This window comes from Oryctolagus cuniculus, chromosome 16, assembly GCF_051225735.1.
Source record: "Oryctolagus cuniculus isolate XC-2025 breed Fujian yellow rabbit chromosome 16, ASM5122573v1, whole genome shotgun sequence".
Lineage (NCBI taxonomy): Eukaryota > Metazoa > Chordata > Mammalia > Lagomorpha > Leporidae > Oryctolagus > Oryctolagus cuniculus.
This window is the reverse complement of record NC_142882.1, coordinates 78,473,322-78,487,916: the sequence shown is the minus strand read 5'-3', so window position 1 is coordinate 78,487,916 and position 14,595 is coordinate 78,473,322. Positions and strand designations below refer to the sequence as shown.

The following is a 14,595-nucleotide window of genomic DNA, read 5'->3' as shown; positions in this document are numbered from 1 at the left end:
CTGGCACCATGGCTCACTTGGTTGATCTTCCGCCTGCGGATTCAGCATCCCATATGGGCATGGGGTTCTAGTCCCTGTTGCTCCTTTTCCAGTCCAGCTCTCTGCTGTGGCCAGGGAAGGCAGTGGAGGATGGCCCAGGTGCTTGGGCCCTGCACCCCATGGGAGACCAAGAGGAGGCACCTGGCTCCTGGCTTCAGATCATCACAGCGCCGGCCATGGCAGCCATCTGAGGGGTGAACCAACAGAAGGAAGACCTCTCTGTCCCTCTCTGTCTATAACTCTACCTGTCAAATAAATAATACAAAAATTTTTTTAAAAGTGCCTTTGTCAAGAGTTCCTGATTCTCTTCTGTGTGCTAAACAATACAGACAATAATAGGCAAGCAAAAATGAGCACAAGAAAGTTACAAAGAGTCTGTCCTTCCTAGGAAAGGTCCTAATGATCCATTATATCTGAGGTTGGATCTCCTAGAAGCAGAACCTAAGTGATTTGTTGAGGGCAAGCTCTCAGAGAAACCTCTGGAGGAGTAAGAAAAGCAAGATGGAGCAGGAGGAGAAGTTAATAAAAAATGAGGTTTCAGAAGACTAGCATTATCCCAAACCTGGGGAGTTCTGGAAGGTTCTGTATTGCAGAAAGCTTGTCCAGAAGCGAAAGGTGAGCCTGTTTGGACCACACATCAGCCGACCTTTTGTTACGCAATACCCTCAGGGACCAGCTTGGAGAAGAATCTCCTAGTTTCAATCAGTTAATACCTGAGTTCTCATCAGCCAAACCAAGCTGTGCAGGAAAGTTTGGAGATATGGGCAGGGCAACAACAGCATCTACTACAAATGATGTCAAGGGAACTAAATGATGCACATGTGATATCCTGTAAGAGGAATCCCTGTAAGGGCACCACTTGGCTACCATGAAATATTTCCTAGAGAATTTCACAGGAGGATCACTTGAATCAATGTGTAATGAGGAAGATGGCTCCAACTGAAGAGATGAGAAGATTCCTAGTAGGATGGAGGGGTCTGTTCTTGTTGAGATGTGTATTGGTACCCCTGCTAACCTACCACATTTGTTTATCCTTGTTATACAATTCATGAGAGTTACATAGAAATCCCAGGTATTGCTTGGAGACACAGTTGTAAGTAGTACACTACTTTATTTCTGATGAAGAAGGTTGTTTATAGTATTTCCAAATTAATCACTTTTCAAGTTATTATACTGAAGTATAATAACACTTTTTATACGGTTCCTTTTAAATACCAGATTAAGTACGCTAGTGATTTAGCAGATTAATGAGCAGTCCTCAAAATGACCTCGAAGTAGGTTAAATGGCACAAATTATAAAGTGAGCAGCTTTGGAACTGGAAGATGAAGGTTGATGACCCGAAATCTTACACTATGACAAAGAGAGGGGGGAAGGAGGAGCTTTAAGCATTTCAGATTTTATAGAACGGCACTGACCCCTCCTTGCAAACCCACTGGCAGGTGTTTAGAGTCAGATACTTGGCTTAATCATATTAGAGAAGATTACGAAGAAGCTTTAAAATCCCAAGACTACTGTTCAGTGCTAGAATTGTTCAGAGACGGCTCATGAGAAATTGATTATCACAGGAAATTTAAAATAAAACAAAGAACAGCTTGCTTAGTAAGTGACAAACTGAGAGCACAGTTGGCTAAGGTGGACTCAAAGTGATTCCAGCAACTCAGTTCTATGTGTTCACTTCCTATCTTTTTGGCAGGTGAAAGATGCCAGTGATCAATATCGAAGACCTGACGGAAAAGGACAAGTTGAAGATGGAAGTTGACCAGCTCAAGAAAGAGGTGACTCTGGAAAGAATGCTGGTAATTTCCTGCTTGCTTCTGGATTTAGTTTAAGCTAAAGATGTTGTGGAATGCTAAATTGGAAAGCATTAACTGTCTTTCATTTATTTATTATTGACTGAGGAGGCTAAATATGGTTCAAAATAAACTGTTCAAGTAAAACTTCATCAGAGACTGATAAAATTAATAATCATAATTCTTTGTTGATTGAGACTTTAATTCAAGGAGTAAGCAGATTATTTTCCATAAGCCAAATTTAACCTTTAATCTGTGCTTTGTATGACTGCCAAACTAGGAAAGATTTTACATTTTAAAGAGTTATTTTTTTAAAAAGGAAAGAAAGAGGAAGGAAGGAAGGAAGGAAGGAAGGAAGGAAGGAAGAAGGAAGGAAAGAAGAAAGGATAGACAGACAAAGGACAGAAGCGAGGGAAGAAGAACATGAAATAGAGATTGTATTTTAGCTATAGCATAAAGTGAAGCAATGCATACAGGTATTTTGTTTTTACTTTTCTAAATTCACAAGCTTTTCCTTTTTTCCATGTAATATTTTGTGATTGTTGAGACACTTTGAGCCATGACCTCATATCCCAGCACTGTCATGGTCAGAAATAAATGAATGCATTCCATTCTTCTTTTGCAAATTTTCTTTTACCTAACAAAGAATTCAAGCACAAGAACTCCTTGGCTCCTCCTAGACACATCTGGCAGGTCTCAGAAATGGTTACAAGAGTTCTCTGCACTTAGAAGGAATAGAAATGGCAAAGGAATAAAGCTTCCAACAATAAACAGTGACTGAAGCTTGGAAAACACAGATGTGCATTTTAGATTTCTTCATTTTAGGAAATTTGTAGAACAAAAACTCCTCTGTAGATGATAACAGCATATTATATATTTTTTTAAAAAATCTAACTTTATCAAGACAAAGTGGAAAGGGAGTTTATATTATCTTCGTATTTTGCTTACAATTTTACTCCCAATCAAAATTGGGATTTTAGCTTCTTTTATATTTATAATTGTCTCAAACTTACCTGCTCTCCTTTCCATGAAAGTAAAATGTGTTTCACTGTAAAGATAAAACTAAGTCTATAACCAGCACAAAACTTGGAACATGCAAGAAATAAGTTGAAACCCTTATCTTTGTAATTTGAAGGAAAAATAAATGTCTGGGGTAAAGGAATGTTTTTCTTTCTTCTTTATTTGAAAAAAAAAATCCAAACACTGTCTTATTATTTGTGTACTCAGGATTGTTGTTTTGTAAGCAATCTGGTTGTCTTCATACTTATTATTCACTTGTGGTAAATTTACCTCAGAATTCTTATATGGGATAAAGTTCATATACATCACCATCCACCAGGCTTTGGGGTCCTTTTCCCCTATTATTCAGTTTCCAGGCTCTTGGAATATCAGATGGCAAGCACTTGCACACACACACACACACACACGCACACACACACACAGAAAGAGAGAGAAGTGTGGGGGGGGGGAGGTACATTGTCTTAGTCTGTTCAGCCTGTTATAGCAGAGTGCTACAGCCTGGGTAGCTTATAAACAACCGAAATTTATTCCTTACTATTCAGGAAACTGGGAAATCCAAGGTCAAGGCGCACAGCAGGTTCGGTGTTTGGTGAGGGCCCACTCCCTCATTCACAGTGCTCTGTTCCCTCCGTCCTTGCTTGGTGATTGCAACTAGGAAGCTCCCTGGGTCTTTTCATTAAGGACACTGCTCCCATTTGTGAGGGTTCTGCTCCCATGATCTAATACCACCACTTTAGGGGCTAGGATTTCAGTGCACAGGTTTGCAGGAGATAAAGCATTCAGGTGAACACATATTCATCATGGAAGCGCCAGGTCCTGAACCTAGAGTTCTGACTGACGTAGTATCACTACCATGGTTCAATGGGTAGATTTGGAACCATATTCCTGACTCAGATTCTGGTTCCACAACAACTTTCGGCCTGTGTCACCTTCACTTAAGCTAATCTACGTAATTGACATCTGCCTGTGTTCTTCAAAGTGGAGGTAGTAATAGCATTTAATTGAGAGGACAATTGGGAGAAATAAATATGACAATGGTCACAAAGTTCTGAGAACAACGTCCAGGACACAAGTGCTTTCTACACTATTTTACTATTGATATTTTAAATTATTAATATCTATGAACCAAATTTGTCATATTATGCCTCAATCTATTTTGTTGTCAATGCACTAGTATTGTCAGAGTAAGAAAACCCTTTGCATCTAGTTTCTAAAACTGACAGATTCTCAATGATGAGGCAGGCAATGGCTAAAAACAATCTTTGTAGTGTTTGCTAAAAGGAGTTACCTTTGATGGTGCATCTTCTTGCGTCAGGCTCTTGTTAGGCTCTTAATGCAACCAGTGTTACTATTCTTATTTTACAGTAATGGGACCCTAGATGAGCTGTCTTCACCAAAGAATGCACTTCCCATGTGGCATGCAATCCTATTTTAAACCACATATGCATATAAGAAATGTCACGGAAATAATTTTTAGACACATACTCATATATCATTCTAAGTAACCATATATGAAGACATTGGTCCTTTTGACTTCAGATTCTACCCAGATACTGTTAAAACCAGCCCCTCACTGACTGATTTTTACCTGTGCTCCTGGCATCTGGGTAGGGTTAAGGGAGGGAGCATTTGGGAGGGAGTGTGGGAACACTGAGGAGGGGGAAAAACAGGAGTGAATCTAAATCATATTTCAAAAGTATGAATCTGCAAGTTATTGTTCTATGAAGCAGACACTGGACTCTCCTTGCCCAAAGTTGGAAACAATTTCTTCTAATAGGTAGAGGATGGGACTTCAGGGTTGCAAAACAATATAAAGTCTTATGTCTAACGTGGCTGGGAATTAGCATATAAAAATGCCACAAAAATGTTCCTTGAAAAAAAAATATGTTGGTTAAATAACTCTTGGAATGGACACTTACTGGACTGCCCAAACTGAATTAGTTCTGTGTTGCTGTCATGAAGCATATATTAACTGAAAACATAACAAGTTGAAGCTATAAGAGTATGAAAAATTGATTCTAAAGGTAGGTGGCATATGCATATGTACATTCACACATATTTATATTTATGTATTAATTGGACATTGCCTATCTCTAGAAAGAGTGTTTAATGGTACATTAATAGACTCTGGCTATCCATTCAGATACCAAAATCTGATTTTTCTACTAAGCCATTACTATAATGGTGCAGATAAGTGCGAAGCAAGCTCATAGACAAAATAAATACTTTGGTTCAGCAAAAGTTCAGAGCATCAGCTGAATGCAGGCTGTGTTCTGGATGCCTGGAAGATATTGAACAACTTAGCCAAGGGTCCCTGACCCATTAACACTCATCACTGTAGACGAGTTTTATGTAAAAGTGTGTGCATATACTTCTGAGAATCCAGGAGTGGTGATAAGCCTGGGCGTGAGTAATGATTCATTTCCTTCTGCCTTTACAAGTCACATTTATGGAATGAGGAAAACTGATTGGATCAATGCTGACCAGGTGACATTCTTATGTTTCCAGCTGTGTTCTGATCGCTGGATCCCGATTTGAAGAAGCTAGAGGCTGTGTGTGCTGGGAACCCTAGGCTGAGATGTGGCCAGGAGGTCCGGGAAAGGGGGCAGCCCTTTCTTCTCTCCTAGGAGATGTATGCACATTGGCGGAAAGCAGAAACATTCACATTAGAATGATACAAAATGAAAATTCATTGTCATAAAAAATTCTTGCCATCTGCAGTATTCTGTTTTGCACCAAATGAGTCATCTGTTTCTCCTTCTCCTTAAGGTATCCAAATGCTGTGAAGAAGTCAGGGATTATGTTGAAGAAAGATCTGGAGAGGATCCACTAGTAAAAGGTGTCCCAGAGGACAAAAATCCCTTCAAGGAGCTCAAAGGAGGCTGTGTGATTTCATAAGGAAAAAAATTCTTGCAGTATCTTGAATTTTAATGACCATGTGGATTTTCCTCTATGTAAGAATACTATTAAGCACATGCATGTATTTTTAAATTTATAAAAGTAAACTTTTAATAAAAATTGGATGTGATAATGCATAAGTCTGTGTCTTTCTTGAAAGGATTTATCACAGGGATTGCACATAATTAATGAGATATTCATGGGAATGGGAGAGGGAGCGGGAAATTGGAGGGTTGCGGGTGAGAGGGAAGTTATGGGGGGAAAGCCTCTGTAATCCAAAAGCTGTACTTTGGAAATTTATATTTATTAAATAAAAGTTAAAAAATAAAATAAAAATGAGATATTCATGCATTCTTCTTTAAAAATAACCTGTACATTTGTAAGTGAATTTATATTATATCAACTTTATTGTCATACTTTTGAAACACAGACAAAATAATCTATTATCTGGTCTGGAATGGAGTATGGGTGCCAGATCAGGTCCCAGCTGCTCCTCTTCCAATCCAGCTCTCTGCTATGGCCTGGGAGAGCAGTAGAAGATGGCCTAAGGCCTTGGGCCCCTGCACACATGTGGGAGACCTGGAAGGGCTCCTGGCTTCTGGATTCAGATCAGCTTAGCTTTGGCCATTGCGGTCATTCAAGGAGTGAACCAACAGATGGAAGACCTCTCTCTCTTTCTCTCTCTCTCTCTCTCTCTCTCTCTGGCTCTGCCTTGCTCTGTAACTCTGCCTTTCAAATAAATAAAATAAATCTTTAAAAAAAGTGAGAAAATTTCTCAGGTTAAGACTGAGTATCTGGCTGAACTGTCAGCAGCAAACTCTCACCCATGTCTTCATCCAATATGCTTTGGGTGTTAAAGGATTCCAGGCTAAACTGTGGAATCTTCTGTGTCTTTTTTCCTCAGGAGAGGATCTTTTCCTATTATTTGGAATTATACAATCTGTCTCCAGCTAGTCCCTCGGGATTTCCTGTCTCCCTGCTTCACTCCATTTCCCTTCAAGGCACCCATCAAAATCTAGCATGCTATTTATTTTATTAATTCACTTAGTTGTGGTCTGTCTAGGGATTTTTCATGTGTAAACTAGTGTTTATTTAGTGAATTCCATGTATCTGATTAAAATAAATATAAAGTCTTTGCTGTGATATTCAGTAACATGTAGAGTATAATCCTAGCCAACATCTTTGGCTTTCATTTACAAATGAAGATGGATTTTGGAGCCAGACAAGTCTTAATTAAAACCTTGGCTCTTGCTTTTTCTAGTTGAAAGCATTGGAAAAGTGACTTCAACTCTCTTAGCCTTCAATTTTCTTATACATAAAATGAAGGATTAGAATGGATCCTTATATGGACATATTAAATCAACGATGGACAAAATAAGCTTTATTTATTTATTTTTTCTTCCCAGAAACCTTTTATTTATTTTTTAAGAATTATTTTATTTATTTATTTGAAAGAGTTACAGAGAGAAGTAGAGCCAGAGAGAGTCTTCCATTCCGATGGTTCACTCCCCAAAAGGGCGCAATGGCCGAAGCTGAGCTGATCCGAAGCCAGGAGCCAGGAGATTCTTCCAGGTCTCCCACGTGAGTGCAGGGGCCCAGCACTTGGGCCATCTTCTACTGCTTTCCCAGGCCATAGCAAAGAGTTGGATTGGAAGTGGAGCAGCTGGGACTCGAACCAGCGCTCATATGAGATGCTGGCACTGCAGGCGGTGGCTTTACCCACTACACCACAGCACTGGCCCCCTTATTTCATTTTTAATTTATTTTTTTTTAAACTTTTATTTAATGAATATAAATTTCCAAAGTACGACTTATGGATTACAATGGCTTCCTCCCCATACCGTCCTTCCCACCCACAACCCTCCCCTTTCCCACTCCCTCTCCCCTTCCATTCACATCAAGATTCATTTTCGATTATCTTAATATACAGAAGATCAGCTTAGTATACATTAAGTATGGATTTCAACAGTTTGCTCCCACACAGAAACATAAAGTGAAAAATAATAGATGATTTTTTTTAAAATGATGATGAAATCAGAGCAGACCTATTGTCATGTTTAATCCCAGTGAGAGTCAAGTTGGGAATTGATGATTTTTTTTTTTTTTTTTTACAGAGGATCAGTTTAGTATGCATTAAGTAAGGATTTCAACAGTTTGCACCCCCATAGAAACACAAAGTGAAATATATTGTTTGAGTACTCATTATAGCATTAAATCTCAATGTACAGCACATTAAGGATAGAGATCCTACATGAGGAGTAAGTGCACAGTGACTCCTGTTGTTGACTTTACCAATTGACACTCCTGTTTATGGCATCAGTAATCTCCCTATGCTCCAGTCATGAGTTTCCAAGGCTATGGAAGCCCTCTGAGTTCTCTGACTCTTATCTTGTTTAGACAAGGTCATAGTCAAAGTGGAGGTTCTCTCCTCCCTTCAGAGAAAGGTACCTCCTTCTTTGAAGACCTGTTCTTTCCACTGGGATCTCACTCACAGAGATCTTTTGCCAGAGTGTCTTGGCTTTCCATGCCTGAAATACTCTCATGGGCTTTTCAGCCAGATCCGAATGCCTTTAGGGCTGATTCTGAGGCCAGAGTGCTATTTAGGACATCTGCCATTCTATGAGTCTGCTGAGTATCTCACTTCCCATGTTGGATCACTCTCCCCCTTATTTACTCCATCGGTTAGCGTTAGCAGGTACTAGACTTGTCTATGTGCTCCCTTTGACTCCCAGTCCCTCCACCATGACCAACTGTGAACTGAAATTGATCACCTGGAACAGTGAGATGGCATTGGTACATGCCACCTCGATGGGATTGAATTGGAATCCCCTGGTATGCTTCCAACTCCACCACTTGGGGCAAGTCAGCCTGAGCATGTCCCAAATTATACATCTCTTCCCTCTCCCATTCCCACTCCCATGTTCAACAGGGATCACATTTCAGTTAATTTTCAACACTTAAGAATAACTGTGCATCAATTACAGAACTAAACCAGTCATATTAAGTAGAACAGATAAAAAAACTACTAAGAGGGATAATGTATTAAGTTGTTCATTAACAGTCAGGGCTATGGAGAGAGAAACAGAGGCTGAGACAGAGCTAGATCTGTCTGAGGGAGAGCTCTCCTATCCACTGGCTCATTCCATGAGTGCTCTAGTCTGAAGCTGTGAGCTGGGTACTTCCCAAAGTGAGGGGCATAGACCCTAAAACCTGAGCTACCACCTGCTGCTTCCCAGGGTGCACTTAAGTAGGATGCTAGAATCAAGATGGATTTGGGGGGATGCTGCCTGCAGTGCTGGCATCCCATGTGGTTGCCAATTTGGGTCCTGGCTGCTCCACTTCGGATTCAGCTCTCTGCTGTGGCCTGGGGAAGCAGTGGAGGATGGCACAATTCCTTGGGCACCTGTGCCCACATGGAGGACGTGGAGGAAGCTCCTGGCTCCTGGCTTCGAATGAGCACAGCTCCAGCCGTTGCAGCCAACTGGGCAGCGAGGCAGCGGATGGAGGACCTCTCTCTTTCTCTCTCTCTCTCTCTCTCTCTGCCTCTCCTTCTCTCTGTGTGTAGCTCTGACTTTCAAATAAATAAATAAATAAATCTTAAAAAAAAAAAGTGGATTTGGTATTGAACCCAGGCACTCTGAAATAGAATGCAGAAGTCCCGAGCAGTGTCTTAATCGCCATGTCAAACGACCCCCACCAACAGATTTTACTCTCTCTCTTGTTATAATTTATATAGTTGTCTTAATTTCAATGCTCTGTTGTAAATGTCCCAAGCCAGAAGCTCTGTTCATCTTTAAAACTGCTATACCAACTGTCTCTATAATGTAATTGACTTCATAAATATTTAATTCAATTAAAAGCAAGCAAGGAAAATATTTATGAAATGCTTATGTTGGGTAATTCAGCATTCTTGTGGTTTAATTAATGATTGAATCAACAGTGGCATAAAATTCTTGTTTAAAAATACAAATTGTCAGCAAAAGTTTGAATAAGAGAGAACTCACAGGAAGGAAATATAAGGAAAGAAGGCACGAGAAGAAGGAAATGGAATCATGGCTTCCCCGCAGGGAACTTCCCTGGCAGTAAGTGTTCTGACCAGAAGCTGTTCTTTCACTGTCAGGTATTCCCAGGTAGAAGGGAGTAAGGCACTACCCACACACCTTTAGCCATTTGCTCTTCAACAAAACCTCCTGGCATCATTAGTGAGAATGAGTTATTATAGGTACTGTATCATTTGAGCTACTTGGAGATTCTTGCATACATAAGTGAATTCAAGCTTTGGCAAGAAAGAACAAAGCATTTCACGTATTTTAAGTTGGACTGATTTGATCGCAGTCAGATTTCAAAACAAAGCTAATAACAAACTTCCTAAATCTCTAAAAGAAAGTATTAACATGAAGAAACATAGTAAAGTGAATAATGAAAATGACCCATTATGGAATTGAAAATTAAAGTCTTGTAGGAAGATCATGAAAAAGAGAACTCATTTGATTTTTACCTTTTCATTTGAGAGGCAGAGGGACAGATAGGGACAGAGAAGGAGAGGAGTTCCTGTCTGCTGGTTCTCTATCCAACTGCCTGCAACAGCCGGGCCTGGACCAAGGTAAAGCCTGGGACTGGGAAGTCCATCCAGATTTCTCACAGCAGTGGCAAAAACCCAACTGGAGACACCAGGGCCAGCACTGTAGCATAGAGTAAAGCTGGTACCATGCACCGGCATCCCATATGGGCACAGGTTCAAGTCCTGGCTGCTCCACTTCCAATCCAGCTCTCTGCTATGGCCTGGGAAAGAAGTAGAAGATGGCCCAAGTCCTTGGGCCCCTGTTACTCATGTGAGAGACCGGGAAGAAGCTCCTGGCTCTTGGCTTCAGATAGGCCCAGCTCCAGTCATTGGGAGCCGTTTAGGGAGTGAACCAGCAGATGGAAGACCTTTCTCTCTGTCTCTCCCTCTCTCTGTAACTCTACCTCTCAAATGAATAAATAAATAAATCTTGAAGGAAAACAAACAAACAAACAAAAAACGACTTGAGAGATCGCTGCTGCTTCCCAGTGTCTGCATTAGCAGGAAGCTGGAGTCAGGAGCCGAAGTTGGACAGGAGCTCAGGTTCTACAATGTGCGGTTCAGGTGCCTTTACCAATCTCTAACTGCTAGGCTAGACGCACACGCTGAAAACTTTTTGATATCATTAATTAAAAGTCATTGTTGAGATAAGTGGAACACCAGATACATCATCTCATGGGTTGATGTTATATACGTCTAGAAAATGAAAATTATACATAGTTATGTGAAATAATTGCCACGCAAATATTTTTAACAAATTGAAGCAAATAAGTGAATCAAGAGTGCATCAACTATGTATTTAATAATTTAAAAAAATCTTCAATTCAATGAGCTAACCAGTCACTGTTTATCAGTTTTAGAGGAGCAGAATTTGGGAAATAACATAGCTTATTTGTTCAACAGAAGAGAAGGAGAAAGAATGTGTGTCTTGCAAAAATCACAGGGCAAAATAAGACCAGAACCTTGATCATTTTTGAGTTCAAGTAGTATTAAATCATTTCCTTATGACGACTTTGAATACTTTTTTTTTTTTTTTTTTGACAGGCAGAGTGGACAGTGAGAGAGAGAGACAGAGAGAGAAAGGTCTTCCTTTGCCGTTGGTTCACCCTCCAATGGCCGCCGCGGCCGGCGCGCTGCGGCCAGCGTACCGCGCTGATCCGATGGCAGGAGCCAGGAGCCAGGTGCTTTTCCTGGTCTCCCATGGGGTGTAGGGCCCAAGCACCTGGGCCATCCTCCACTGCACTCCCTGGCCACGGCAGAGAGCTGGCCTGGAAGAGGGGCAACCGGGACAGAATCCGGCGCCCCGACCGGGACTAGAACCCGGTGTGCCGGCACCGCTAGGCGGAGGATTAGCCTAGTGAGCCGCGGCGCCGGCCTCAATACTTTCTTATGGAGTTTTTTCATATTGACTTTTAGCAACTTAGGAAAAGAGCCAAAAAACTATTTTCCCCTTGTTTGCACAGCAAAGTGGAAATTACATGGTCATTGTTCTTATAATTGAAAAGTGAAAATGGTTGTTTTCACTAAAAATTTTGTCCAAAACATTTTTCAAAGACCACTAGAGTGCTTCATAAAAGGTCATTTCTGGCTACAGCTTTCATTTGTACTATAGAATCAGTTCATACCATGTCCATACTGTTTTGTATCAATACATAAAAATTTATAAATATATAAACTTATAAATATATAAAAATTTATATAAAATGATAAAATATATAAATAAAATATAAGTTAAAAGTTACACTATATTCAGATACAGCTATTATGAATTAAAATGTTTCAAATTATTGCTAATAGAATATTTCTGCAAGAGTACGTGAGAAATTGCTGACCATGGTTCTTCCCTGGGACTCTCAGTGTCTGGGGTCAGGGAATATGGAAACTTTTGTTTAAAAAAAAAAAAAAAAGCGTGGGGCCAGCGTTGTGTTATAACAGTAAAGACACCACCTGTGACACCAGCATCTCATATGTGTACTGGTTCATGTCTTGGTTGGTACACTTTTGATCCAGCTCTCTGCTAATGGCCTGGAAAAAGCAGTAGAAGATGGCTCAAGTGTCTGGGCGCCCACCACACATGTGGAAGACCTAGATGAAACTCCTGGCTTCTGTCTGGCCCAGCCATGACCATTGTGGTCATCGTAGGGTAAACCAGCAGATGGAAGCTCTCTCTCTCTCTCTGTCTTTGTCTCTTGCTCTCTCTGTAGCACTGACTTTCAGATAAATAAAAAATCCTAAAAACAAAAATAAAAAGTGTTACCATCATTTTACCATTTAAAACCAATTAACAATAAAACATTTTCCAGAGCACTGTGTGGTCATGGGATGTCAGCATTTCACCATTCATTTTGGTTTAATCAGTTTATTTAATAAGATACTAACATATGAATTGTGTGATAACAATCAAAAGTTTTTAAAAGTACACTGCTAAGTACTTCATCTCTAATTTAAGCCTCCTAAATACTGTGGAAAAAGCTAAAGCACCAATATGGGTTTATAAATATTTATCCCATTATGTAACTAGATGATTTCAGAGGGAAGAAATTTCCAGGCCAAAATAATTCTATTTTTAGGACTTAGAAAAGATATACTCACCTTAATTTACTTAACCAACTTATTTAATTTAGGCCACTTTAGATCACTTTCACCAACTTGGTTAAGCAATTTTAACCAACCTTTCAAATTTAAGGAATAGGAATTTTTTTAAAAGGAGTCTGTTCTGGAGAGAAATGTCGGTTTTGCCTTGGCTCCCTGCTTCCTAACAAGGAAAACTCTGGCAGAGGAGCTAACTTCTGTGAGCCTGGGAGATCTGGCTGTTCCCATTACAGAAAATGCAGCTGCTTCACGTTTTCTCCATCAAAGCGGTTTATCATTTGCAAACGCGCAAATTCGGGCAGAGCCACAGCAAACAGCTGGTTCACGCCCTCCCCACCACGTATTTGACAAATTAGAAAATCCAAACCCAGAAAAATGTAACTGATGCTTTTCCTGTGACAGCCAGGGGCAGAGCTGGGAACACAATCTAGGAGGGCCCGTTAAGTAGCTCCCGGTTCCTAACACTGCACTCCAGGAGCAGAAGTAGGCGGAGCCTGGTGAGAAAAAAATGCACCAACCGGGGAATGTCGGAAGTCAGGGACCTGAAATTTTCAGTGAAGACCCCCACTCTCCTCCTGATATTGACTCTGGAGAGAAAGGGAAATACCCTGCTGTTTGGGAAAGTTGCTTGCACGGATGTTTTATTTTCTTCTAGGCTTTTGAGCACGGTTAACAGATTTGAGTTTACAGTCAAAGGGAAGGTTTACGTTACACGCAAGCATGGTTCACATCAGACACTTCTTCTGGCTACCCAAAGCTGCAAGTACATGCACATTATTTTCCCACAAGGACAGACACCAGTACTCCGAGAACCCACTGCCTACATCCAGGAAAGTGCACGGGCCAGGAATGGAAACTGCACAGCGTCAGATGTCAAGCAGACCGTAGGGGTGGGCGCGCGCCAGCCACCCGCAGCCCCGCCACCCTCGCTCTGAGCAGGACGCTGACCACCTGTCGGCCAGCCTGCCTGGTGCCACTCTTCCGCCGCAGAGAGCGCTACCACACGTCTCTCCGGTTAGGCAGACGGCCCTGCGGGCGCGGGAGGCTCCACGTGCTACCGGACGGTAACAGGATCCCAAGCCCTGGTTGCAGGATTGGTCAGGAGTCCCGGTCTCCCGCCGTCCTGCAGCGAACCAGCGAACCGCAGGGCTGGGCCGCGGCGGCCGTGGGCGCCCGTCTGGGGTCCCCCGTGTGAGTTGCCCTAAGGACCTTCTTAGTGCTCAAGGCTCAGACAAGGCGGAGCGCGGGAACTCTGCCGAGAAAGTTCAAGGTCTCTGCTCCGTGGAGCGCGCGTCTCCCACCCAGTGCAGAGCATCCCCCGGAGAAAACGCAGACTCCGCTACTGCGGAGAAAGCGCGCCCGCGAGCTGTCCCCAAGGGCCGTCCCAGACGCGTGCATGCATTTCAGGCCTGGGGCCAGCGCGGGCGCGGCCTCCTGGGGACCCCAGCCCCCGCACGCCGCTCTGGCCCCAGCTGGGGAAGGAGCCCACTTTGCGCAGTTTTGAAGTTCTTGGGGGGAGTTGAGGGCCCCTGTTTCCTGCTGTGGTTAGTGTCCTCCTTTTCCTCGCTTTGCAAACAAAACCCGGATGTGACTTGGACGCAGAGGTTAAACCAGAAAAAAAAAAAAATCAAAAAGTCGAACTCGTGCGGGGCCCAGCCCGGCCGCCCCCCGCCCCCGCCCCCGCCCCGCCCCGC

The 14,595-nt window shown here is 42.0% G+C and overlaps 1 protein-coding gene across 1 annotated transcript; it reads left to right on the top strand.

The window, feature by feature from the left end:
* Positions 1-1,571: 1,571 nt before the first annotated feature.
* GNGT1 (G protein subunit gamma transducin 1) lies at positions 1,572-5,806 on the top strand. The gene is made up of 3 exons (XM_008261722.4): positions 1,572-1,639; positions 1,734-1,836; positions 5,620-5,806. The coding sequence occupies exons 2-3, from the start codon at positions 1,741-1,743 to the stop codon at positions 5,746-5,748; spliced, it is 225 nt and encodes a 74-aa protein (XP_008259944.1). The 5' UTR covers positions 1,572-1,639; positions 1,734-1,740; the 3' UTR covers positions 5,749-5,806.
* The last annotated feature ends 8,789 nt before the right edge of the window (positions 5,807-14,595 follow it).

Bases quoted from the DNA above. Each gene is read 5' to 3' on its own strand.
- GNGT1 (XM_008261722.4), top strand. From the start codon at position 1,741: ATGCCAGTGATCAATATCGAAGACCTGACGGAAAAGGACAAGTTGAAG. The intron at 1,837-5,619 runs GTAATTTCCTGC...CTTCTCCTTAAG, and splicing joins TGACTCTGGAAAGAATGCTG to GTATCCAAATGCTGTGAAGA.